At 46.2% G+C, this 27007-nt stretch overlaps 2 protein-coding genes, 2 long non-coding RNA genes and 1 other non-coding gene across 7 annotated transcripts; 3 read left to right on the plus strand and 2 right to left on the minus strand.

Moving 5' to 3' along the window:
• Positions 1-993: 993 nt before the first annotated feature.
• On the minus strand, positions 994-5212 carry MVB12A (multivesicular body subunit 12A). Its single transcript, XM_043911031.1, has 9 exons — positions 4854-5212; positions 4634-4732; positions 4401-4497; positions 2924-3050; positions 2468-2587; positions 2281-2387; positions 1984-2045; positions 1601-1657; positions 994-1394 (listed from the first exon to the last, which is right to left on the minus strand). The coding sequence occupies exons 1-9, from the start codon at positions 4941-4943 to the stop codon at positions 1332-1334; spliced, it is 822 nt and encodes a 273-aa protein (XP_043766966.1). The 5' UTR covers positions 4944-5212; the 3' UTR covers positions 994-1331.
• A 2578-nt stretch (positions 5213-7790) lies between these two features.
• LOC122699274 (endogenous retrovirus group K member 25 Env polyprotein-like) lies at positions 7791-15607 on the minus strand. 3 transcript variants are annotated; one of them, XM_043911033.1, is made up of 2 exons: positions 15078-15544; positions 7791-10146 (listed from the first exon to the last, which is right to left on the minus strand). In XM_043911033.1, the coding sequence occupies exon 2, from the start codon at positions 10144-10146 to the stop codon at positions 9196-9198; it is 951 nt and encodes a 316-aa protein (XP_043766968.1). In that variant the 5' UTR covers positions 15078-15544; the 3' UTR covers positions 7791-9195. The 3 variants fall into 3 exon arrangements, 2 of the variants coding, with proteins under 2 accessions (XP_043766968.1, XP_043766967.1); XM_043911032.1 differs by lacking the exon at positions 15078-15544 and adding an exon at positions 10589-10649; XR_006342585.1 differs by lacking the exon at positions 7791-10146 and adding an exon at positions 10679-10734 and having other exon boundaries at positions 15078-15607.
• LOC122699275 lies at positions 10143-11686 on the plus strand. The gene is made up of 3 exons (XR_006342586.1): positions 10143-10328; positions 11121-11296; positions 11631-11686. It is a non-coding gene; the product is annotated as an uncharacterized LOC122699275 (long non-coding RNA).
• On the plus strand, positions 10581-10739 carry LOC122701195. The gene has a single exon (XR_006343029.1). It is a non-coding gene; the product is annotated as a U1 spliceosomal RNA (small nuclear RNA).
• Positions 15608-17100: 1493 nt separating the features above from the next.
• Positions 17101-26737, plus strand: LOC122699277. The gene is made up of 3 exons (XR_006342588.1): positions 17101-17395; positions 25645-25649; positions 26683-26737. It is a non-coding gene; the product is annotated as an uncharacterized LOC122699277 (long non-coding RNA).
• The last annotated feature ends 270 nt before the right edge of the window (positions 26738-27007 follow it).

Consider the following 27007-nt stretch of genomic DNA (forward strand, 5'->3'; position numbering starts at 1 on the left):
TTCGAAAAGGTCTCCAAGTGTGGTGCTGAAGAGCTATCTAGTGTCTGCAAGTGCAAGAAGGCTGGGATGTGTCTCCGGGAGGATACGCTGTTAGATGAGCTTTGTTTGGGCTTCCGTGGTGGCTCAGTCAGTAAAGAATCTGCCTGCAGTGCAGGAGACCCGAATTCAATCCCTGAGTCTTGAAGATCCCCTGGCGAAGGAAATGGCAACCCACTCCAGTATTCTTACCTGGGAAATCCCATGGACAGAGGAGCCTGGTGGGATACAGTCCAGGGGATCGCAAGAGTCAGACATGATTTTGCTCAGACATGAGTTATAGGACTGGTGGCTGTGAGTTCACCATTAACAAATCAGCTGCGTGTTAAAGGTGTCTTGAGACGCACAGAAAACCGGGTTATGTATTGATTACTTGAGAAAAATGTGATCAGAGGCTTAGAGGAACCTACTCGTGTCCCCCAGAGCCACCAGTATTTCCTAATTCAGGGTTCCTTCCACTTTATAGAGGATAACTATCATGATTCATGAGAATTCATGGTTTGTGTCTGCCACACGGTAGAGGAAAAGAGATACAGACAGCAGTACAGTTTGATGGTTAAGAAAGCAGGCTCTGGGTTCGAATCCCAGCTCTGAATTTAGCCACCTCCTGCCTCAGTTTCACTATCTGTGAAATGGCCACAAAACCAGGACTTCCACTGGGCTCAGGAGGACTAAACGAGATACTATGCAGCAGATACTAGTGAGAAGGTCCTCACAGTACAAACCGTAGCTGTTACTATTACTACTGTTAGGTGCAATGATGGAGGGGCGGGACCCGATGTGGTCCAGAATCAGGGCTTAAGCACTGGTGAGCCTCAGTTTCTCCCTCTGTAGAATGGGAGTGGCAACAGTGCCCCCTCCCCTCCAGGTTTTCACCCACTTGCTCAGTGTGCATCCACCCCAGCTCCTACGAGCCAGAGACACACACAGTCAGGATGGAGATTATAGATAACCTCGGGACAACGTGGTGTTTATTACCAGGAGGACACCCGCATGGCCTCCAGGCACCAGAGAGTTTTGACACAAATGACTTGAAGGCACTGGTTTCGGTCCAGCCCCCACCCCTGTCCACTAGGGCCCGGGAGATAGGAGAACCCATCACCGAGAGGACCAGTCACGCTCCCTCCTCCAGGCTGCAGCTCCTCCAGGTGGCCGAGGGTCCGGCATGCCTTGCGCTGCCAAGGGTCCCAAGGTGGAATGGGCTGGGCAGCTGCCAGTCAGCGGACTGGGGGTGGCCAGGGGGGTGGTGGGCGGTGTCAGGTGTGTGGCGGCTCCTCCCTGGGACCACTGAAGGGCTAAGAGACGCTTGGAGGCAGGCGGGCAGCTGCCGTCTTCTCCACCACGAAGCCGTAGTTGTACTGGGGGGTGAGGAGGGGGGTGAGGGGAGAGTACAGAGTGAGACAGCAGCCACTGCGGGGGTGGGCACCCGAGGAATGGTGGGCTTGGGGCATGAGGGATCTGGAGCCCTCAAGGTGGGTTACAGCTGGGACAGAAGGGGGGCCCAGGGGAGCCTAGGGTGACCTGCATCCCCCCAACTCCGCCCCCTCCCTATTCCCACACCCACCTCCGCCTCAATGTCCGCCAGCGATTTGATGGTCAGATCGGCAAAGGCAGAGAAGGCCTGGCAGGCAGGGGCAGGTCAGTCTGGGACAGGGACCCCCAACCTGGAACCCCCATCCCCCCGTCTTCATGAAGGGCCCCCTCAAGATTTGCCTGAACATCATTTCCCCTTCCTGCCACTGCCTCTCGCCTCCCAGCATCCAGCTGCCCCTCCTGAACCCCCCATTCCAGAAGGAGACCCTCCCGCCCCCACCCCTTGGCCTCCAGCCTCTTCCCACGCAGGAACTCCCCTCTGTGCTGGATACACACGCTGATATGCCCTGCATCGTGGTGCCTAGAAACTCAAGGGGTGGGGGCAGACCCAGACTCCCCAGGACCTGGACTCACCAGGGGACCACAGCTCTTGCCCTCGAATCGGGGGTGCAGCGTGAAGGGAACCCCATCCATGGCTGAGGAAAGCGGATGAGACGGGTGGAGCTGAGGCTGAGACTTGAAGCCTGCCTGTTGCCCACCCCACCCCAAGAAGGCCAGCCCAGAGGTCTCGGCTCTTCCCAGTCTTGACAGAACAGGGCAAGCCCAGGGCTGGTCCAACCCTGCCCTGGCCTCTACCTGGGGGTACAGCCTCGAACCAGTCTTACCCCCCACCCCCACCTCAGGGCGTCAATCTCCCCACGCTGCTCTCACCTGAGATGCCATAGAGGTTGGAGGCCTCGTAGATGGAGTCGCTCCTCCGCAGGGTGGAAGCCCGAGAGCCCAGTCTGGATAGTGTCCGCTCCGGGAAGCCACCCTTGCTGATGGAGGCAGGACAGCCCAGGTCAGAGACCCGATGCTGAACCCGCCCCCACCCCCGCCCCATAGCCGGAGGACTCACCTCGGCTGGCCAGGCGAGTCCAGGGAGAGGTCCCTCACATCTCGGCTAAGAGCTCGGGGCTTGGGCACTGGCCGAGGGGACTTGGCCTTCCTGCACCAAATGGCAAAGCCCCCCATGTCCCTAGGGGAGGAAGAAGAGAGAGAAGGGGCTCTGGCCCGACGTGCAGCCAGGGATGAGAACAGCGGCCAGAGGGAAGATGGGCTCTGGTGACCTCACATCTCAGCCTACACCATCAGCAACATCCTAACACACTGCCGGGTTCAGTCACCATATCAGGCACTTTAGACACACTAGCTCCTCACCACCGCCCAGTGAGATCCCAGTACAACTGTCCCCATCTTAACATGTGGAAACTGAGGCACAGAGAGGTGGGAGGACTCATGGGAGTCCCTGAGAGTCAGAGGGGTAGGTAGGGAGTTGGGAGGGCAAAGAAGGAAGGCGGGGGAGCAGGCCTACCCTACTCGCAGGTATCCAGGGACTGTCTTGGTTTTCCCACTCAGTCGGATGTCAAAGACAGCTGTGTCCGCGGCCCCCAAGGGCACCAGCTTCACACACATGCGTTTCTTCTTGGACACAGAGGCCTCTGGGAGTGGGGGGGTGGGGAGCAAGGGGGTGAGAAGAGGCAAGAAGCAGGGAAGGGGCCCCAAGATAGCTCCAGATCACTCTCCAGGGTGCTGTTTAAGGGAGCTATCTGTATGGCGTGGGGCAGTGGTTATATCATGAATGGTAAAGTCATAGGAGGAGAACCCATGACGCTTTTAGGAGCCATTGGGGCAGGCTCATCTTTGGTGACATGGAGGAGCACTCATGGGGTGGTCATGGGGATCACAGTGAGGGTGGGGAGCTGTGGGATCAGATAGAACTGGCTGCCCATGCTGGCCCTCCAAACTCACTTTCCCTCAGCCCTCTAACCCAGAGATAGCAAACTACAACTGATAAGCCAAATCTGACCCAAAGTCTGTTTTTGTCTAGCTCATGAGCTAAGCATGTCTTTTACATATATGCATATATATGCAAGGGCTTTCCCAGGTGGCGTTAGTGGTAAAGAACCCGCAGGAGACATAAGAGACACGGGTTTGATCCCTGGCGGGCTACAGTCCATGGGGTTGCCAAGAGTTGGACACAACTTAGCGACTAAACAACGTTTATCTATTGGTACAGGACTTGGCAAACTTTTTCTGTGAAGGGCCAGGTAGTAAATATATTAGACTTTGCAAGCCAGATGAGGTAGTAAATGTATTAGACTTTGCAAGCCAGATGGTGTCTATTGCATATATATGCATACTAAGTCACTTCAGTCGTGTCCAACTCTTTGCAACCCGACAGGCTCCTCTGTCCATGGGATTCTCCAGGCAAGAATACTGGAGTGGATTGCCATTTCCTCCTCCAGGAGATCTTCCCCACCAGGGATGGATCCCGCGTGTCCTGCATTGGCAGGTAGGTTCTTTATCACTGAACCACCAGAGAAACCCACCAATAGATATATGCTGACAGTCAAACACAAATGACAAGACACAGGGAGGGCATGGGAGGCAGGGAGAGCCTGGTGATTAGAAAGCAGAGCAGTCAGGGCTGGGAACTGGGAGAGCAACCCCTGTACAAAAGCCTGGAAATGGAAAAGAGAACTGCGCCTGGATCCGCTTGGCTACAGTGTAAGAAGGTGGAGTAGCAACAGGAATAAAACAGGTCGCACAAACTGAACACTTACTCTCAAGAGAGAAACATTTTTACGCAGGGCAGGGTTCATCATCCCGCCCTAGATCAATCCTCAGCCAACACTGTCATTACCCAGAGCACCGAGGGGGCGGCCAAGGCTCAAAAACCGCGCGCCTATGGTCCTTCCATTCCCTCCCTGATCTTCCCTGCAGAGACGAGCAAACTTGCCCCTCACCCACTCCAAACACCCCACCCCTGCCTTCGACGTGGGACTCACTCGAGTCCAGGGGGTCGCAGACTGGTGAGAATCCCGGCGGGAGGGGGCTCTTGTCCACTAGGATCTGGATGTCGACCACCACGTTCTCCTGTGGATTCTGGGGTCGGGGGCGGGGCGCGGGGGGAAACAGCGAGAATCACTCAGCAGCACGGACCGTGTCCCTGGCATAATGCTCCGCGAATGGACAGGGGAAGTGGGAAGACCGGGGGATTCCGAGGATGGGAGCTCGTTACCTCTAGGCTGCCCAAAGGATTAAGGCACAGGAAGTAGCCAGATTTCTGCGCGAATGTCTTGCCGAAGCTGGCGGGCGCCCCCTCCACAGTGCAGGAGATCTACAGCGCGAACGCGGGTCAGAGCCAGGATATTACCTGGCCGCAGCCGCTGCTGCCCCCATTCAACCCCCGGCCCCTAGTGCCGCCGCCTTCCCGTCCCCGGTCCCCTGACATCGCTCACCGCACTGAATCCCCGCGGCGGGGGCGCCGAGGCCGACGACCAGGCTAAGCCAGCCAACGGCATCCCGTTGGCCCCGGGCCCCGGATCCATCCTCCAAAACAGGCACCGAAGGCGGCAGACAGCCTCGGACCTTCCTGCCGCAGCTGGACTACGGAGTTCGACAGGAATCTGAACTACAACTCCCAGACGGCCTTGCGATGTCGGGGGGGGGGGGTTGGCCAGGAAACGCAGTATGCGCGTGCCGGGAAAGCCGCCGGCCAATCTTGTGGAGACAAGGAGCCACGCCCCTCAGGTGCGCCTGTGGGAGACGTTTGCGGAAAACTGTCTCGCTTTCACCTCAAGCCCAGCGACTTCTGCCGGAAATGTCTCGCTAGCTGGAAACCAGAACTACATTTCCCAGAATTCCGTGCGGTATCAGCCTCTCCTCCAGAGCTGCTGTCATCGGTGTTTCCCGGAAATTTCCGAGAGAGATATGAAAAATCCGCGATTTTTGTTCCCGGAAGTCATCCCAAAAGACACTCTCATGGGTTATACAACGATTAGTAAATAATGGAAAGTACGGGCCAGCGTGAGCCGTGAAATCTTGGTGTAACTTGAGAATTTATTCACACATATAATTCATTAAGATGGTATAAAAGTATTTAGAATGGCTAAGTGCTTTTACACGCTTAGATGGAAAATATGGTCAACTGGGGAACGGAATATTATCCACTCGCATACATGTTCCAGCTTTTTACTGTATTATCGATTAGTCCACTGCCTGTTTTTTTGTGCCACATGAGAGCAAAAAATGTTTTTTATATTTGTGATGAAAAAAATCGTTTTTAACAGGATAAGAAACATTTTAATGTAAAACTCTCTCTGCTCGTTTGGGTGACTACCTGCTCGCCTTTGGTGTGCATCGTGCATCTGTATTATTGATTAACTAAATCTACACCAAGGCCTTTGACTGTGTGGATCACAACAAACTGGAAAGTTCTTACAGAGATGGGAATACCAGACCACCTGACCTACCTCTTGAGAAACCTGCATGCAGGTCAAGAAGCAACAGTTATAACTGGAAATGGAGCAACAGCATGGTCCCAAATCTGGAAAGGAGTATGTCAAGGCTGTATATTTTCCCCCTGCTTATTTAACTTACGTGCAGAGTACGTCGTGAGAAATGCTGGGGTGGATGAAGCACAAGCTGGAATCAAGATTGCAGAGAGAAATATCAATAACCTCAGATATGCAGATGACACCACCCTTACGGCAGAAAGCGAAGAACTAAAGAGCCTCTTGATAAAAGTGAAAGAGGAGAGTGAAAAAGTTGGCTTAAAACTGAACATTCAGAAAACTAAGATCATGGGATCAAGTCCCATCACTTCATGGCAAATAGATGGGGAAACAATGGAAACAGGGACAGACTTTATTTTGGGGGGCTCCAAAATCACTGCAGATGGTGACTGCAGCTGTGAAGTTAAATGATGCTTGCTCCTTGGAAGAAAAGCGATGACCAACCTAGACAGCATATTAAAAAGCAGAGACATTATTTTACCAACAAAGGTCCATCTAGTCAAAGCTATGGTTTTTCCAGTAGTCATGTATGGATGTGAGAGTTGGACTATAAAGAAAGCTGAGCACTAAAGAATTGATGCTTTTGAACTGTGGTGTTGGAGAAGACTCTTGAGAGTGCCTTGGACTGCAAGGAGATCCAACTAGTCCATCTTTAAGGAAATCAGCCCTGCATATTCATTGGAAGGACCAGAAGGGGACAACAGAGGATGAGATGGTTGGATGGCATCACCGACTGTATGGACATGAGTTTGAGTAAGCTCCAGGAGTTGGCGATGTACAGGAGAGCCTGGTGTGCTGCAGTCCACAGGGTTGCAAAGAGTCGGACACAACTGAGTGACTGAACTGAGATCTACTTAACACAGGAATGCCTGCTTAGAAAAGAGCAATTTTCTTCTGGTGCCTGCCAGGCAGTGATGCAAGATATAGATGGGCTCCAGTTAGATATTTATAACTGGTCTCCTGTTTGCATTTCATGGGGCACAAAGAAGTGGGCTTTAGGCAGAAAACACTTAGAACTGTTAGCATTTTCTGATATAAGAGGTAGGTGGGAAAAAAAAAAAAAAAAAGAGGTAGGTGGGCTCCAGTTAAGGCATTATAATCAGCCTCCTGTTTGCCTTCCACACTGGAAGTAACAACAGAAGCAGGGTAAATAGCCAGTGTTTATCTCTTGTAAACGCCTTATGGTAATAGTAGTCATGGCAATCGTCAAGGTAATAATCATGGCAAGAACAAAGAGGGGCAAAACCCTACTTGAGTAAAGGATTAAGGGATCTCTGCTCCTCCCTCTTTGGAGACAGGGGAGATACTGCACGTGTGCAGAAAGGCTTCTTGTGGGTCTAAAGTCAGAGTCTTGCTTCTCCCAGAAGCATTCACTTTGAGATCCATCTTGGCTGAGGGGTGTGAGTACATCCAGTGGAGAGTCTCAGGGTAGGTCAGGTGTGTTAAAAGAAATCAGATAATTGGCCTGAAGGAAGGCAAAGACCCGGAAGAACTAACCTATATGAATGACAGACTGGCTCTTTACTGTGCGCCTCCTCACTAGGGGGAACGCCCACACCCTTCCTCTCCGGGTGTGCATCTCTGCCTTGCTTCTGTCTTAACAAACCATTTCTCTCTGTGCTCTCCCACTTGTTGTGCTATGTCTCTAATAATAAACTTTGTGCCTACGTTTATGGTTTCTGCCTCTGTGATAAATGTGTTTTTCACTGGGGGCAAAGATCCAGGGAAAAAGAGCTTCTAGCCTCTAGCCCTTGCTGGTCTGGTGGCTAGAATTCCTGGTTCTCATCCAGGCTACCCCGGTTCAATTCTTGGGCAGAAAATTAAGATCTTGTGGAGGGCTCGGCAGAGTAGATTCTGAAAAAAGGACACGGACAGCCTCTCTGGGAAACTGACAAAACTTTACTTCTATGGCGAGTCATTTTACACGTGAGAGCAAGGAGATAGCTGACAAAAAACAAGGTTACACAGATAGAGCTTGAGCAGGTACAAAGTTGATAACAGCAAGTTTACAAAGTTTGTGAGACACATAGACTCTATTTTCTCAGGATTAAAAGACGATCTGTTTTCCTCAAGGCCAGCTTGTTATTCTCAGCACTATTCTCATGCAGTCGTAAGAGCCCTATGTGCAGGAAATGTTTCTCAGGGTAAAACATCGAGACATGCCTGGCGGTCCTGGCCCTTCGCCAGTTCCTTGTGAGGACCTTCTCCTTAAGGCAGGCTCATAGTCTCCCTTAACATTTCCTCCTTTTCTTTTTTAGTGTTAAGACTGCAGCTATCATTTTTATTTTTGTGTCTTGGGTTCAGGAGGATCTGATCCAGAGGCATTGGAAGCCTATAATACCAATGCATATAATGAGAATTATTAGAACATATGAGACAATATGATAAGACGAAAACCAAGATCGAGGGTCTGGTGATGAAAAGGCGGAGGTTAATGCATCATAAAACTGCAAACTATATAATTCTGGGGGTAAGTTAGAATAACTGTCACTTATTTGTTTCTTCAATTTTTCAATATTAAGACTCATGTTAGTTTTTTCTAATTGCAAATGAGCTTTAATCTTGTCCCAAGGGTACTCAGAGGCATGGTAGGGTAAATTAGTAATACAAAAGTTTGTAAAGTTTCAAAGATATTTCAGTTTGAGTTGTAATTGTAATCGATTTACTTGATCTCCTACATATAATAAAGCATCCTGTATTTTATCTAACCGGGCCTGGATTTGCTGATCAATTTTTGCTTGTTGTGCCCACAGCTCATGGGAATCTTTATGTCATGAAGTGATGAACTCATGATTTTGAATAGAATTATATAAGGCCATGCCTGACATAGTGCCAAGAGACACGACTGTTATGAGGCTAATAATGCCTAATATAATCCAACCGACAAAGTGTTTAGTTCTTTTGACAACTCTTTTTAGTAAAAATGATAGAAACATAGAGTCAGACCATGGTTCATCAAGAGAAATAGGTATCCATAATTCTGCTCTCTGTTTCATAAGAAAATTCCCTCCCTACTATGATTGAATGGCAAACTATGGTTCAAGCAAGTGTAGAGTTTACAGTTTGTGCAATTGACGAGTTGCATGGAGTTTGTAATAATGAATTTTCCTATAGCAAACAGAAAAGGGGGGGTGTACACATGCTTGAATGAACCCAGTGCCATTATAAGTGGTAGTATAGTTTTGGGGATCTGAAGTACGAGCATGTCTTATAAGGGTAGCAAATTGGTATAAAGAGGCAGGTATTCTCCAGATGTGCCAATTCTTAGGCCCGAGTTGAGGGTGGATCATATGTGGCCTGGGTGGAGACAGGCCACCATTATACCAATTGAGGATATCATTCTGTTGATGCCATAGTCCCCCCAAAGAATGATTAATATTTTTGTCCCATTGCAAGTTCCCTCTTCCCATTCAGAGCAATTAACAAACATTTCATGTGGTCCCCAATCAATAAAGGTAACATTCAAATAACGAGATATTTTCCCAATAATTCCCTGGCAGTCAGACCATAATAATGGAGGGCCTTGATGTTTTCTTCGCCGGGATATTGCTTCACAGGGAGGTTCCTCAGGTAAAAATAAAGCATTTGTACTGTTAGAAATTCGCCCATGATAATATTTTTTAGATTGATTTAACAGAAATGAAGCGGCAGCAAAAAAACCCCAACCTAAAACCTGTGCCATTATTATAGGAATAACCCCACCATTGAGGAAATACAGATAGCAAGGAGGACTTGCACCAAAGCAAATAGGTAAAACCTTATACCCTATGGATATATTGATTGCTTTCCCCTCTTGATCAGGGTGAGTAGGTCCCGCTCTAGACCATGGAGGAGGGAAGTGTTGGCTATCATTAGTAAAGACCAGAGGGCTAGGTTCATTCCAATCAACAAATTGCAACAAAGGCAGATCAGGAATGGAAATCCAGTATGTATAATTAGCCTTTACCACCGATGTACAGGACAATACAGCTAGCATACCCAAGAAAAGTTTATCAGGAGTTAAAGGGGTTCCGGTTTCTTTCAGTACAGCTTCAGCTTTCCTTGTCAGATTCTTGGTCTGTGCCCAAGTGGGGTACGGTTGAGCTGGAGTTGTTCTCTTTCTTTTCCATTGTTTCTCTTCCTCCAGTAACACTGTGGCCATTCTTTTGGTGATGTGGGTCACCCATTTTTTTGTTCCTGAAGGATCTTGATTGTTGAGGACGTATATACCGCTGCGGAGCCTAGATGTCTTTTCCATCTGTAAAGACAAGACCACATCCTCTGCCTAGGAGCTTCAATACCCCTGGCTTCCAGTTATTGAATCGTTTAACCCAAACATCCAAATTCAAAAATTGCTCAGAAACATTAGTCTTGGACATATACAAGAAATATCTTTTGTCTTTAGTCATCTTTTCTGAAGATTCGTTCAAAAAATTTATGGTAAATAAAGTAAGAGGTAAATATCCTTTTGGGCCATATTTTGTATAGAGTGTTCCCTCTTTTAATTTATTAATTTAAGGGTCTTATGGGCCCGTTTGATAATGGCTTGCCCCTGGGGGTTATAAGGGATTTCACGAAGATGAAGGATGTTCTAATCCAAAAGAAAGGTCGCAAAAGCTTTTGAAGTAAAAGTGGGACCGTTACCAGTTTTCAAGGTATGAGGTAGGCCCATCATTGAAAAAGTGGACAAAAATACTTACCTGGCAGGGGAGATACCATGATCACGAAGGTGGTTTTCCCAGGGCGAGGCTTATCCATTGCACTCCGGATGTGCTGACCCCTGCAATTTCCCCAAATGTGGGAAACTCGACTGCATAATTTGTGGTAGTGGGGGACTGCGTTCGCGCTTAAAAAAAAAAGAAAAAGAAAAAGCGGACACTAAACCCTGGATAGTTGCTTTGGTTGACTTAGAAGAGGCAGGAACAGCCCAAATGAAACTTGAATGAGTGTCAATTACAACAAAAAGCAGAGAGGTACAGGATAAAGAAAAGTGGGTAAAATCAGCTTGCCATAATTCATTAGGGTGGAGGCCACGAGGATTAGCTCTTGATGGTGACATCCGTTGATGTAATGGGGAACATACAGAACAAGATCGCACAATATTGCGAGCCGCAGATAAAGGAATATGATAGTGGCCACATAGGCGGTTAGCACTGGTATGAAGAAGCTCATGTTCTTCTTTTGGAGAGGAGAAGAGAGCATTTATTAATTTATTAACCTTATTGTTTCCAGCTGTCAAAGGTCCAGGAAGGCCTGAGTGAGCACGGATATGTGTAATATAGAAAGGGCATAAACCTGATTGAATGAGAGTCCGAACAGACAAAAACAATTGAGTCAATTCCAAATCGGAAGAAGAAAGTGGGGCTGTGACAAAATTAGGAAACATGGAGGCAATGTATAGTGAATCTGTAAGTACATTAAAGGGGGAAGGCTTGCACTCTAGTAGAAGATATAAAGCATAAAGTTTAGCTCTCTGAACAGAGGAAAAAAGACTTTTTATTCGTTTCATCCAGTGAGGACCTACTATTCCAGAATATCTTTGTTTACTTCCATCTATGTAATAGGTAGGTGCTTCTGGAATAGGGGTTTCAGATATGATGGAATTAACAACAAAAGGAGTTGTTTTTAGAAAGTCCCAAAGTTTAGGCAAATTTGGAAGTAAAGTCCCTTGGAAATTAGAAAAGGCAATCTGTATCATAATGTTATTTTGTAATGCTGCATTAAATTCTAACTTTGAAATAGGGATGTATATACCATCAGGATTATATCCAGTTAATGTCTGTGTATGAGCATGGCCCTGATGGACAATAGTACCAATAAGCTCAAGGTAAGAGACAATTTTCTTGGCCTGTTTTGAATGGAGATATACCCATTTTAATGGAGAGGTTTCTTTTTGTGATATAACAGCAGTAGGAGATCTAGTAATGGGAAAAACATATTAAAAAATTGGAAGATTAGGTTGAACACAATGAACGAAGGCTTTAGCAATACGTTTTTTTACTAATTTTAATTTTTGTTTCGCCTCAGAGGTCAGGTGGCGAGAACTATTTAAGTCTGAAGGTCTTTCTAGGGTTTTAAAAAGATTTTGCAAAGCATATGTGGGAATGCCCAGGGAAGGTCGCAACCAATTAATGTTGCCTAACAATTTTTGAAAATCATTTAAAGTCTTTATGAAATCCATTCTAATGGACATTTTTTGTGGTTTTACTTTGTTTTTTGTTAACAGATAATCTAAATAATTAAAAGGTTCTGTATGTTGGATTTTTTCTTCTGATATGATTAAGCCATGATTTTGTAACTGCTGAATGGTGTTTGAAAAAATCTTGTCTAATTGGAGCTGCGAAGCGTTGGCCAGCAGAATATCATCCATATAGTGTATAATATAAGGGTTAGGGTATGTGTCCCTCATGGGTTGCAAAGTTTGGGCAACAAGATATTGGCAGATGGTGGGGGAATTTTTCATACCTTGAGGTAAAACTTTTCAATGATATCTTTGAACAGGATAAATATTATTTGTCGTGGGAACAGAAAAGGCAAAATGTCGTCTATTGTCCTCATGAAGAGGCAGTGTGAAAAAGCAGTCTTGAAGATCTATAATGATAACAGGCCAATTTTTTGGAATCATAGCAGGATTTGGAAGACCAGGCTGCAATGTTCCCATGGTTACCATGGTGTCATTAACATTGCGCAGGTCAATAAGCATTCTCTATTTACTTGACTTCTTTTTAATAACAAATACAGGAGAATTCTATGGAGAAAAAGAAGGTTCAATTCTCCCATAATTCAATTGTTCCTTCATTAAATCCTTTAAAGCTGCTAATTTTACTGAGTCAGGGGCCACTGGACAGTCCATATAGGTTCATTAGATCTCCATTGTAGACGTAGTGGCGATAACTCAGTGGCCCTGATCAAAAAGGTTCATCAAGTACAAGTCTTGCTTTAGTTTGTTGTAAGAAATTTTGGCCCCAAAGATTAATAGGAACTTCAGTAATATAGGGTTTTATATAAACTGTAATTTGGTCTGGACCATGAGCTTGTAAATAGGAAACATTTTTAGAAGTGGTCAAAGAATTAGCTTCTTTTACATCAATTATTCTATTAGAAGCTGGTCATATGGGCCATTCTGGGGGCCATTCAGAGCGACGTATAATGGAGATACTTGCTCCAGTGTCTAACATAACTTCAAAATTTTTTCCCCGAATATTAAGTCGTAATATGGGTTTTTCGAGTTCGTGTAATAAAGTATTTAATCCTGCAGTAATGTTAGTGCTGCCGAAACCCCCCGTTCTGGTAGTAGTGGAAGTCTTTTGTGGTTTTATATATAGTAGGAGAAGCAATTGAGCAAACTTATCACCTTTTTGTAAATATAAATTCCGGATAACTTGAACCATTATTGAAATTTTCCTTATGTAATCTTTATCAATAATTCCAGTCATGACTGTGAGACCTTGCATGGTACAGCTGCTGCGACTTAAAATCAGTCCCATGGTCTGAGAGGGTATTGGGCCATAATAATCAGTATTGATTTTATAAGGGGAATTTATTACCAAAAGTTCCATATCTTCAGGACAAGGAATATCAACACAAGCGCTACGTTGTGTAGCTGCCTGCAACTGAAGAATATTAGGAGGATTCCCTTCTCCGTGTGCAGGGCTGAAGGGTAGCCCCGTTTTTAGTTTTCCGACTGGCAATCTTTTTTTTGTAATAGTGGATTCCCCGCTTTGTCATATTTTGACTTGTATTTATTTAGCTAATGATTTCCTTTTTTGCATCGCGGGCAAGGTCTGGGAGGTTTCCCTTTCTCTTTGAAATTTATAGCAGTAGGAGGCTGCCTTGGTCTAATGGGGAGATGGCACTGCTTTTTTATATGGCTGTGCTTCCCGCAATTAAAACATTTTAAATTTATAACCTTTTGTGCAGCGAGAGTTTTCGTGGTTGCAACTTTACCCCTATGCTGAATGGAGCCAATGTTTTGACAGACTTTTATATAATTTATAATAGACCTGGTTTCTCGAATTGGCTGGATTACATTTTGATAATCCTCATTAGCATTTTCAAAGGCCAAGTGTTTTAGCAACCTCTGCTGCAAATTAGCATCCTTAATGGATTTCTTTATAACGTCTTTAAGTTTTCCTAGAAATTGGGCGTATTCTTCCGGTGTCCTTGAAATATTTTAACAAAAGACCCATCAGACAGAGCATTGTTAACCTTTGCCAAGGCACGCAAGGCAACCTCCTTTATACGATATACCATGGGTGGGGCAGTATTCTGTAATTAAGCCCCTACCTTAGCCATAGTGCCAGTTCCTGTTAAAATGTCAAAAGTAAGTTGAGCAGGATTTCTATGACTTTGTTGTTCCTGTAAAATTTCTTTCGCCTCATCGTTAACCCACATTTGCCACTGCAACAATTGTTGAGGAGTCAAAACCATTTTACCTACCGCTGCAAAGTCGGCAGGAAGCCAATGATCCGCCCAATTCCGAAGGAATTCAAGACAGTATGGAGAAGTGGGCCCATAAAGAGTGCGTGCTTTTTTGAAAGCAGAAACTAAAGTAAAATCAGCAGGGTTCCAGGTAACATGACCTGGTTGTGGTTGGTTAAATACAATGGGGAATGCGCGTTTAATTAGGTCAAAGCATCAAGGGAAACATGCGAAGGGAGCGTTAGAGCAGGAGCGGATGCAAGAGCGGTGCTAGGGAATTCCTTCCGCGGTGGGGGAAAATGACTTTCGGTTTTAGGAGACCAAAAATCACAAACAGCAGATGGCTGTTCTCATGGTCAACATCAGTGGGTCCCTTCTGATTAAAAGAACATTCTTATGATGTAAAGCACCTTGCATATCCTTTTCATCTAATTCATATTCATGTAAAGATTGCACCGTTTCTACTTCTACATCAACCCTTTTGCCATCAGGTTGTTTGATAACGATCTGAACCAATGCCTAAGTAACCGAACACCGGGGAGGAATTTGAGCATCTTGGCGATATGCAGTTAAGACATTGTTTTGGACATGTTGCCATACCTGTTTATCTAAAGTCTTCCTCAGGAAACCAAGGATTGTATTCTAAAACAAGCTGATAACACTCAGTCAACTGATCAACAGAAATGTTAGTGCCGAATTGCTTCAGAAAATGATGCATAAGTGAAACAAAAGGTATCTTACTTGCCTGGTGTCCCATTGTCTGCTTACCTCCTTCTGCAGGAATCTTTCTCCGTGTTCAACTTGTCATGACTTCGAGGTCCCACGTTGGGCGCCACTTGTGGAGGGCTCGGCGGAGTAGATTCTGAGAAAAGGACACGGACAGCCTCTCTGGGAGACTGACAAAACTTTACTTCTAAAGGAGTCGTTTTATACATGAGAGCAAGGGGATAGCTTACAAAAAACAAGGTTACACAGATAAAGCTTGAGCAGGTACAAAGTTGATAACAGCAAGTTTACAAAGTTTATGAGACACATAGACTCTATTTTCTCAGGATTAAAAGACAATCTGTTTTCCTCAAGGCCAGCTTGTTATTCTCAGCACTATTCTCATGCAGTCGTAAGAGCCCTATGTGCAGGAAATGTTTCTCAGAGCAAAACATCGAGACATGCCTGGCGGTCCTGGCCCTTCGCCAGTTCCTTGTGAGGACCTTCTCCTCAAGGCAGGCTCGTGGCCTCCCTTAACAATCTCCCTTCACGCCATTGCTCACTGATGCCTCACCGAGATCAGTAGCTCCTTAAGAGATAACATTTCTTTCTCAATCCTGTGAGGGGCCATTATGACCCACTACTCACCTTATAATGCAGATGTGAACTATGTAAACTGTCAAAACCATGACTCAAAAACAGTACAACTGTTCTTTGACCTCTAATGCCTGGAACAGTCCTCAGAACTTTCTGAAATCTCTCAGCTTACAATTTCAAGACTATAAGGTCCCCTTGAGGTGCCCCATTATTCCCACTGCTTAGGAGAAATTTGATTCCCAACTCAGAAGTTCCCCAGGTGGAATCTGAAGCTGGCCCCCATACACAGAAGGCAAGGACAAACCAAAGAAAGAGGCAGACCTCTCCAGATTGGTGGTGGTTGTTTTTAGGGTCCACAGGGGGCTCATCGTGTATTATTTTAAACTGGCCTATTGTGGTGGCCTGACAAACAAGGGATGAAGTCACAGTGGCCACACTGTCCTGGTGGCATCCTGTTTTTTCTTTACAGTGATATCATGTTTTTCCCTGCTGGTGCCAGTTTCTCAAGGCTACGTGACTACCCAAGTGTGAGACGCCTCCAGCTACGTGATCACAAGACCCCAGCTGCGGGCTAAAGATAAACTAAGGCCCCCTCCCTTCGGGTCACAATTTCCCATCTATAAGCTATAAGAACGGTTGGCTACAGAGGGTGCACTGGTTTTTCTCTAAAGCCAGTCACTGTCTCTCTTCCTGTAATAAATCTTTCTCTGCCTGAATGCCCGGCTTGCTCTTTCTCTGCACTTGCCTTACCGTTGTTCAGCCACTAAGTCGTGTCCAACTCTTTGTGACCCCTTGGACTGCAGCACGCTAGGCTTCGCTGCCTCTGTTGCCTCCCAGAACTTGCTCAAACTCATGTCCATTGAGTTGGTGATGCCATCTAACCATCTCATCCTCTGTCATCCCCGTCTCCTCTTGCCCTCAATCTTTCCTGTCGTGGTTGGGGCATGGGTTGGAAAAGAATTTCCAGACATGAGACAGAATGAGAGGGAAATAAAGTTTATTAGAATGGGAGATGCTGTTAGAACAGCAGGCCAGCTCAAGGGAGAACCGACCCCCATTCAACCGATGTTGATGGGGGTCCTTAGTCCACTTTTATACCCAGGGTACAAGGAGTGGGATGGGGTCTTGAGGGTCATTTGCTGATTGGATAAGGCATGTATACTGGGTGGAAGGAAGAGTAAGGCAAATACCTCCTCCCTATGGGGCAGGAGGGGAGACAGGTTATACTGTTCCATTAATAGTTACAACATGGGGGAGGGAAGGATGATAAGAGTCTGGTTTTTCCATTCCTGCTTTCCAAGACCCTTTCATCCTTGGGTCACCACATTTCCCAGAATCAGAGTCTTTTCCAATGAGTCAGCTCTTCTGATCAGGTGGCCAAAGTATAGGAACATCAGCTTCAGCATCAGTCCTTCCAATGAGCATTCAGGGTTGATTTCCTTTAGGACTGACTGGTTTGATCTCCTTAGTGTCCAAGGGACTCTTAAAAGTCCTTCAGCACCACAATTCGAAAGCATCAATTCTTTGGTGCTCAGCCTTCTTTATGGCCCAACTCTCACATCCATACACGACTACTGGAAAAACCACAGCTTTGACTATACGGACCAGATTGGTAGGTGGCAGGTTTAATAAACAAGGGAACTTATTTAAGAGTTTTGTCTTTAGTTCAGTTCAGTTCAGTCGCTCAGTCGTGTCAGACTCTTTGTGACCCCATGAACTGCAGCACACCAGGCCTCCCTGCCCATCACCAACTCCCGGAGTTTACCCAAAGTCATGTCCATTGAGTCAGTGATGCCATCCTGACTGTGATTTCATCCCTGTCGTCCCTTGACAGTGATTTCGTCCCCTTCTCCTCCTGCCCTCAATCTTTCCCAGCATCAGGGTCTTTTCAAATGAGTCAGCTGTTGGATCAGGTGGCCAAAGTATTGGAGCTTCAGCTTCAACATCAGTTCTTCCAATGAGCACCCAGGACTGATTTCCTTTAGGATGGACTGGTTGGATCTCCTTGCAGTCCAAGGGACTCTCAAGAGTCTTCTCCAACACCACAGTTCAAAAGCATCAATTCTTCGGCGCTCAGCTTCCTTTATAGTCCAACTCTCACATCCATACATGACTACCGGAAAAACCATAGCCTTGAATAGATGGACTTTTGTTTGTCTTAGGCATTCACTAATGAGTAAGATCTGGAGAAGGAAATGGAAACCCATTCCAGTATTTTTGCCTGGAGAATCCCATGGACAGAGGATCTTGGCAGGCTATAGTCCATGTGGTCACAAGCGTCGGACAAAGCTTAGCGACTAAAGAGAGAGAGAGAATGAGTAAGATCTCCACACTGAGATAGCAAAGGGGCAGGGCACAACTTTTGAAAGAATGACATAGCCATTGAGCCACAGCATAAACTGATTAGAACCAGCTAGGTCCAAGGTGGTGGATGAGTCGGCTTCCACTAGACCTTGAGCCTCACTATATGCTCATTGTAATACATCAGCAAGCTAAATGACATGCCCACCAGGCACATCAACGATCTCTTGTGAGACTGACCATAAGAGGAGGAGAAATGGGCAGTGGCCCAACTCCTAGAAATTCCTGTCCCTTCCCCCAAATAGTTGGAAGACTCCTCTGACTCATGAGCCTACAAAATGAGCCTCATTACCCATCCTTATAAAAACTGACAACCCCATACCGTGGGGCTTCTTGCCTTCTGAGATAGCCCACACTCTGTCTATGGAGTGCATATCTCCCTGAGTATACCTTCTTTCACTTTACTAAGGCTAGCTCTTGAATTCTTTCCTGTGCAAAGGCAAGAATGCACACTTGGTAGACATCCCAAGGACTCACCTGAGAGCTGGGATGTGTGAGGTCCTCTCCCACCCCACCTTCTTTCCTGCCACAATTCTTCTCACCAGAATCTTGTCAACTACAAATTGATGCTTGCCCAGGGCGTTTGCCATCTGAATCCTGCAGATGCAGCTGTTGAAATGCCCTGAAGGCACTTTGTGCTCCAGGGAAACTGGTGGAACAGATCCTTAGATAGTTAGATATTTTCAGGAACTGATTTCATGATCCCAATCCTTACATCTCCTCATAGGTAGAAAAGCACTGAATCTCTTCATGGTGACATCAGCTCCTCATGACTAAGAGAAAACCTTTTGTAAAATAAGTGCCAAATATATTGACCTTCCCCCAACTCCAACCTCTTTGGAACAGTTTTATAGAGCTATCTGAGATTCTGTCTCCTGGACTGAAGCCTTCATTTTGCCCCAAATAAAACTTTTCATGCAACTCTCACTGCATCTTTATTCGTTTGCAGTTATGGCAACCAACGAAGCAAACCAGAGTTGACTTTCCTCCTTTACCTGAACTCTAGGAGGAATTGGAGCTTTGGTACCTTTGATGCCAGCAGTGGCCCCTTGGGCCCATCTGCCTCCTTGGGGAGTAAAGACAAATTTAGGCAGGTCTCCCCTGGTTCTCAGATCTCCCATATTGGGGCCTGACATACACTGGGGAATACCCACCCAGTGGAAAGGAACTGGATGGGGCTCATTTGAAAGATACTGAGGAATACTCACCCAGTTGAAAGATTCTGGGGGGAGGCCTGGTTAAAAGATATCAGGGGAATACCTACCCAGTTGAAAGATACTGGGCAGGGGTGGGGAGGTTGGTTTAAAGATACCAAGAGAATACCCATCCAGAGGAATGGTACTGGGTGGGGCCTGGTTCAATGATACCAGGGGAATACCCACCCAGTGGGAAGGTACTGGGGAGAAGGGGAGAATTTGCCTGGATAGAAGCAAAGGGCGAATTTTATCCATGACAAATACAACTTAAAATGGGAAAGAGAGCCTCTCAAACACAGAAACCAGGGTCATCAGAAGCCAGCCTCTAACACTCCTGCCAGGGTTAAGTGCATACAAAGTTTATACCCGCAAGAACCTACTTAATTGGGGAAATTATGCTAAAGGAGATCTCAAGCTCAAGTGTCCAGACTGGGAGTTCTTTTGATATTCCAAAATATCAACTGTGTGCACAGTTAAAAAAAAAAAAAATCCAGTTGTAAGATCAAACAGACTAAGTGGAATGCTTACTGTAGTATTTAGAAGATTCTAAAAGAGGAAATGATAGAGTAACTTCTTTGCAAGAAACCAACAAGAAATTGCTTGAAACTCTATCAGAACTAAAAAAGGCCGCTAGCACTGACTGCCAGGTCACAGGTCTAGTGGGACCGGGAAGTCACAATTGGGGCATTTATGCCATTTGCGTTTTGACTTCTGGGCAACTCTTTGCCATCCTCTTGGGGATATTTTTGCCATTTGGCTTTTGATTTCTGGGCATCACTTTGCCATATTTTGGGGACAGTCTTGCTATTTGGCTTTTGATTTCTGGGCATCTCTTTGCCATTTGTTTGATTTGGAGTATGCCTTCTGGCTGGTGAAGTTCTGGTTTGGTTTGGTTTGGTGAGTTTAGTTTGGTTACTTTGGTTTGAGTATGCGGACATCTGGTACAAACTGCTTGAGCTAAAATGGCAAGTGCTTCCTCTAAGGTTCCCCACCCGACCTAGGAACCCACCGGGAAAACTTTTACATGACTAGTCAACCTATAGCTCTGATCCAATGACAAAGAAAAATGGCCTAAAAATATTACACACTTTTCAAGGTCAGGAAGGGGTAAGGGGGTCTCTGATGGTCTGAGTTCATCTCGAGGATCAACTGGCTGTCATGTCCTCTCAATGACCTTTTCCAACACTGCACCCATTATGATCAGCTCTTCCATCTCACTTAGCACCCTCTTCCACAATGTACACCGAGTGTGTTACCGAGTCCAAGCTCGTTCTGCTCGTATCTCAACAGGCCAATTATCCAAGAGACAAGGTGTTGAGGCAAGGAATATGGCTTTTGAAAGCCAGCTGACCAAGAAGATGGCAAACAAATGTCTCAAAATAGCCATCTTATTGGGGTCTGGATGCAGGTTCTTTTATAGGAAAGACGGGGAAAGAATTGAAGTAAAGACTTTTTGCAAATATTCTTGCAAATCTGTCTTGCAAATATCTCCTGGAATGGCCAACCTCAAGGAGGGGATGCGTTAATCCCTTCAGGCGGAGGGGCAGGGTTCCCTGAGGCAGATCACTATGTATGATTGTAACAACCAAAGCAATGAAAAACAAAAGCAGAATCAAAGAAACAGTTCCATCAAAGAGTCAGATGTGGCTCATCCCTGCAATAAGGGTTCAGGAGGGATTTCATTAGCAAGGAGATGGCTAACGATGGCTATCTGGTTGCACTGGACGCAGGCAGCTCAGCAACAACATAGGCACGTCTGAGAGGAAACATAGCTTAAGATAATGATTCCCAAAATAAGTAACAATTTTTTCCACCAAGAGCCCCACCTAGGTAGGATGGGCTCCAGGTTAGGCCTTTACAACTAGCCTCCTGTCCATATTTCTTGGAGCAGAAAAAAGATGGGTTCCAGACCGAGCATTTACAACTAGCCTTCTGTTTACATTTCCTGAAGCGGAAGGCAGGTGGGCTCCAGGCTAGATACTTACAACTGGCCTCCTGTTTGCACTAAGAGATATAACTAACAATAGGAACAGAGTAAATAGATCTACTTTGTCTCCTGTGGACACTTTAAGGTAACAGTTATGGCAGGGACAGGATGGGGCTCAACCCTATTTGAATAAACACCAAGGCACCACATATTTCCCATCCTTGGGGCAAGAGAGTCAGCACAGGGGTAGAAAGGCTTCTCAGGGGTCAAAAGGCAGGGGCACCAGACCATACTAAGTCAAGTCAATTCCCACCCCCTGCCCCCAGAGGCTATCATGCTATAGGGTATGGTTCTGAGGCAAATCAATCATAATTCATCTGTCCACATGTACTCTGCCTTTCTAATAAACGCTTTACTTTCCTCTCTACCTTCCATGTCCTTGGGGGAATTTTTTCTTTTCAAGCTAGACAAAGACTGGGACACAGACTCTAGCCATGGGCCCTCATAGTCAAGTGGTTAGAACATGGAGCTCTCACCATCACGGCTATGGTTCATCCCCAGTCAGAGAACTAAGGTCTTACTTTAAGCTACTGGTCATTGCTATGTGTGCCTGAAATCACCATGATCCGAACCACTGATGTGTTGAGTCCCCGAGGCTGGGGATCATTCAGGGCATTTACTTCTGTCCTCACGTGCTTTAATAAAGATACTATATTAGCTGATTCAGCAGGTATGACCACACAAAATCCTGCTTGGATAATGGCCCAGGCGCCTCCCTGGGAGGCAGCAGTGATGTAAAAGCCCATCTCATTTTGGATGACAGCTCTTCTCATTTAAGGCTTTCTGGGTCAATTGAGTAGGGGTGTCTATGTGTGCTACAACATCTTCCAGGCCAGTAGAGGGTATAAAGACAGTGGCCAAATGATTGTACCAGTGGAGAAGAGAACACGTCCGCCTGGGAGAAGGCAGATGGGGGAGGGAGGCTGGCAACTTTTGTGACCATGGGGTGGATCCTCCCCTCTACCCAGAGTGCAGCAGCCCAACCATCTAGGTGAAAGTCACATCCAAAGAATTTTGCCACATGTCCATTGGATCCTATTTAGGACTACCCAATAAACATGTGGGTGACATGACCAGTCAGTGCCAGACCAGTTGCTGCCCTTTACTATGTATAACAGAAGGCCTGCACAGTTCCAAAGATATCCTCCCTATATTCCTGGTACAACTGGGTTGGTTCTATTGAGAGTGTTTTTTCTGTTTCCGACATAGGGGTGCCTGGGTGTTCAAATATCCCTAACACCCCTAACACTGAATAAGCCATGTGACTCTGTCCTAGAGCTGGGCATAGTCACCGATGGCTCTGATGGTGGTATTTCCTTATTTGTTTGACTGCACTGGGTCTTAGTTGATATGTGAGATCTTCAGTCTTTGTTGTGGCATATAGGGTCTTTAGTTGTAGCATGTGAGCTCAAGCTTCCTGACCAGGGATCAAACCCAGGCCCCCTGCATTGGGAGCATGGAGTCTTAGCCACTGGACCACCAGGAAGTCCTGATGGTGGTATTTTTAAGACCCTTTCGGTCAGCAGTTTGCTGGACTGCCTTTCTTGACAGATTGACAGAAGAAAAACACTCCTGTCCAGTGTTACTGACGGTTTGTGCCCCAGGCCAAGCTTCTGGGTCAATATTGATCATATCAAACGAATTAAGAGCATTCATCTTAGTTCGTTTTTTGCAAGGTCATGTACTGCTCTAGTCCTGTCATTCATTCATTCCTACACTGGAGTGCTGGTACCCAGCATGGCAATCCCAGGGAAGTAGAGAGGGGCAGCTGCCCACACACCCAACAGTTGGATTGATTCCTCTGCTGGGCATATGGGTGGGCTCACCATTGGAAGATATTTCCACCAGGTCCCATCTTATGACTGGACACCATAGGAGCAGCAGAAGTTTAAAGTCAAGAAGACAGATTATTTGGGAGTTCCCTGGTGGCCCAGTGGTTAAGACTCCACACTTCTAATATAGGAGAGCACAGGTTTAATCCCCAGTCAGGGAACTAAAATCCCACAGCTGAGTGACATGGCCAAAAAACCAGAGAAACAGACAGGTTATTTATTAGGAACTTGCATGGGGAAGTCTCTTTTTCTAGAAGAATGACAATTGTGACCTGATCCTTAGATATTTGATGTAGCTGCAGCTTTAGGAACTTGACCTGGTTGTACAAATCATACACGTTTGCTGGGAGAGGCACACAGTCAGGCGTGAGGAGATGGACTGGGGGCAGGTTATGCCAGATCAGGACCCCTATCTTCTCCTCCCTCTCAAAGGTGCTTGTTCCAAGGCAGGGACAGGGTGTTTCCATGGGCACAGCTTGTATTTAATAGCAGGACAACAGGATCCCAATGGAGATTAAGTAACCCCACTTCACATAGAGATGCGAAGCGACTCACACATGCTGTTGGGATTTGTTGTTGTTGTTCAGTTGTTCAATCATTTCTGACTCTTTGCCCAGCCCATGAACTGCAGCATGCCAGATTCCCTGTCCTTCACTATCTCCCAGAGCTCACACCCATTGAACCAGTGATGATATCCAGCCATCTCGTCTTCTATCACCCACTTCTCCTTCTGCCCTCAATCTTTCCCAGGGTCTTTTCTGATGAGTTGGGTCTTTTCTGATAAGTTGACTCTTGGAATCAAGCAGCCAAAGAAATGGAGCTGCAGTTTCAGCATCAGTCCTTCCAATGAATATTCAGGGATGATTTCCTTTAGGATGGACTGGTTTGATCTCCTTGCTGTCCAAGGGACTCTCAAGAGTCTTCTTCAGCACCACAGTGGGATGTCCCATTGCAAAGTCCAGTAGATCACGGGGTTTGGTAATCTCAGCCGCACAGCTTGCTCATCCATGGTGAGAGTCAGGGCTATAGAGGTCTCTCATTACTTCCAGACCTTTACAGTGTTAGGTGTCTCATCAGGCCTCCCCAGTCTGGCCTATGGGGCAATAGGCCCTATGAGTCGATCATTTAAATGTATGAAAGTCTGAGAGGGACTTCCCTAGTGGTCTAGTGGCTAAGACTCCACCCTTCCAACGCAGGGAGTTCAAGTGCGATCCCTGGCCGAGGAGCTACCTGGCACAATCAAACAAATAAATTAAAATTAAAAAACAATAGTAACAGAAATGAAGCCTGGGATAGTACAAGGTGGTTTTACCTGTTGGTTGTTTAATATGCTGTCTTAAAATTCCATGCTTCCTTTCCACCAACCTTGCTTGCCGAGGTCCAGCCCCAGCAGGACCAGGAATCCCCAAGGGATGAGTGGCGTGGGCGAGGAAGAAGACAGACACACAGAAGGTTGTGTAGAAGAGGTAGCTTTTTTTATTTTTAGGATAGCTCAGATTTTATAGAATGAATGTTACCTCCCCCTTAAGTCACCACATATTACATCAGATTTTGGTTTTGTGCTTCTGTCAATATTTTTCTTCCCCATGTTTTCCCCCCTATGCATTCATCTGGAACATTTCTGATTACAGGGTTGTTTTGTTTTGTTTTGTTTTAGGGTTTTTTCTTAAATGTCCCGTACATTAATCTTCTTGCCTCAATGGCCTAATATTTTCATTCTAACAAAACAAGGTTGTACAAATCTCAGGTATAGTGTAAATTCTTTGGACAATAAAACAACACATGGGAAGGGTCACAGTAACATGTTTGAAATTTCTGAGAATAGTACCATGAGAAAACCTTGATATTTTTCTTTACCTGAAACCACAAAACCTCAATTTACAATGATTAACTATTAAATAGCAAAAACACCTCTATTAATAGTGAGATAATGGCAGTGAAGCTGGTTAATATAAATCTTCTATTGAAATCCTATGTACTCCATTTCCTAACTCTACAAAAATACCCATAATATCTCATGTTGTTTAAAGAAAGGGAAACAGTGAACAAATAGCAGCACAGAAATAGCAATAGTGAAAACCCTTTCAAGGAGCAAGTAAACTGAAGCAGTACATCTACTTCTAAATCTAAATGCCTCTACTCTTTTCTATTCTAGAACATTATAATCTTTTAAGCAAGCAGCCAAACTATACCTGTGGCCTTTTCTTTTTTTTTGACTTGATGTTTATGGTCGTGTCCTGAGCCAGAGCAAACATGAGCATTTCCAAAAAGGCTTGGACTTTTCCAGGGAGGCCTTATTACTATATATTATATTTCCAAAAATTAGTAGAAAGCCCAATAACAGTGAGACAGAAGGAGGAAAGGGACATGCCGGGCCCCCGGGACAACCTCGAGGGGAAGAGCTGCCTTGCAGGTTCCTCTCTCCTCCCGTGACCTTGTCACGGCCCGGGCACGTCCTGGCGGCTCCGGACACTGCTGCCTGTGGCTTCTCGGAGGAAGGGAACCTCCGTTCCAAGTCATGTGTTTTTGCCCAATCTTGTGCAATATGACCTTTAAAATGCAACCCCTGGTCACTGTCTATTTGAAGAGGGTATATCTTTACTGTTTCTCTAACCCTCTGATGGCTGCAGCCTGGTTTGGGCAGCCACAGGGGAAAGCTTGGGTTAGCCTAGATGCTGTGTCCATGTAAACCAAAACCTTTAGAACCCTCACTTGGAGGGAGGGGGCCAATGTAATCAGTTTGCCCTGCCAGTCCCTCACTGGGAACCCCAGTGAACGTTCCCAGATTCCCTTGGCCATTGCCTGGGGAGGAGGGTGGGGTGTGGGGGCGGTAATTTAGAACACACAGGACATGCTGTTACGGTATTAACCGAGTCACTGTAACTCAAGGTAACACAGCATCCCTGGCAATACGTCACCCCATCCAGGCGCTATGGTAGCTGCTCTTCCTACGCGTCCAATCCGCTGTATTTACTGAGGGGTCCACTAGGGCTCATACTGGGCCAGGACATCAGCTCCCCAATTGCCAGTGGTTGTCAGTGCCTCAATAGAGCCAGGGGCATGGGAAACGGTGAGAAATGCCACAGGCTCTTAGAAGCAAAACCAAATGTCTTTCCAAATGTCCTGGCTCCACAAGGGCTTATTCACGATCATCCACAGCTTGGCTTCCCATTGTCCAAGCCATGGCGTTAACCTCTTCAGAACAGTCCAACTGGCAGTGCAGTTCAGTTCAGTTCAATCGGACAGTCGGACGCGACTGACTTTTTGCGACCCCATGGACTGCGTCAGGCCAGGCTTCCCTGCCTAAGGTTAGCAAACAGCCTGGGCTCCTGAGTGATCACCCCACAAACTACTGCAGTTTGTCCGCCATCCACACGGTGTCACTGTTGGACTGAATAGCCGCTGCAATCCCTGCCGCATGTAGCTGGACCAGACAGACCCCTACACATAGCAGGCATATATACGTAGGAATATGCTAAGTATAATTCCTATATGTAGCATATAGGGGCTACCACAGGAATGGAGGCGTTAGTATTCGGAGGAGCTACATACTCTACAAAGCCTGGTTCAGTTCAGTTAAGTTCAGTCGCTCAGTCATGTCCGACTCTTTGCGACCCCATGAATCGCAGCACGCCAGGCCTCCCTGTCCATCACCAACTCGCGGAGTTCACCCAAACTCATGTCCATCGAGTCAGTGATGCCATCCAGCCATCTCATCCTCTGTCGTCCCCTTCTCTTCCTGCCCCCAATCCCTCCCAGCATCAGGGTCTTTTCCAATGAGTCAGCTCTTTGCATGAGGTGGCCAAAGGATTGGAGTTTCAGCTTCAGCATCAGTCCAGGACCCCCTTTCTAGAGGTGGTGGGCTGGCCGACAGAGTGGTCTTCTGCTGCACAAAGCGATGTAACTCAGTCAAGGTGGGAGTCAGCCATGGCAGAAGTGGGTGGATGAAATATATTCGTAACACACCCCTTGAGAGTAAGTTAAACCATGATATATGGTTTTTCATAAGAGATTCTACTA

Source organism: Cervus elaphus, chromosome 9 (assembly GCF_910594005.1).
Source record: "Cervus elaphus chromosome 9, mCerEla1.1, whole genome shotgun sequence".
Lineage (NCBI taxonomy): Eukaryota > Metazoa > Chordata > Mammalia > Artiodactyla > Cervidae > Cervus > Cervus elaphus.

What these genes read in the sequence shown, in the direction of transcription:
- MVB12A (XM_043911031.1), bottom strand. Translation starts at nt 4,943, where the DNA reads ATGGATCCGGGGCCCGGGGCCAACGGGATGCCGTTGGCTGGCTTAGCC. An exon ending in CCTGGATACCTGCGAGTAGG is followed by an intron (nt 2,588 to 2,923) that starts GTAGGCCTGCTC and finishes TTCCTCCCCTAG; the next exon opens with GGACATGGGGGGCTTTGCCA. An exon ending in GACTCGCCTGGCCAGCCGAG is followed by an intron (nt 2,388 to 2,467) that starts GTGAGTCCTCCG and finishes TGCCTCCATCAG; the next exon opens with CAAGGGTGGCTTCCCGGAGC.
- LOC122699274 (XM_043911033.1), bottom strand. Translation starts at nt 10,146, where the DNA reads ATGGAAAAGACATCTAGGCTCCGCAGCGGTATATACGTCCTCAACAAT.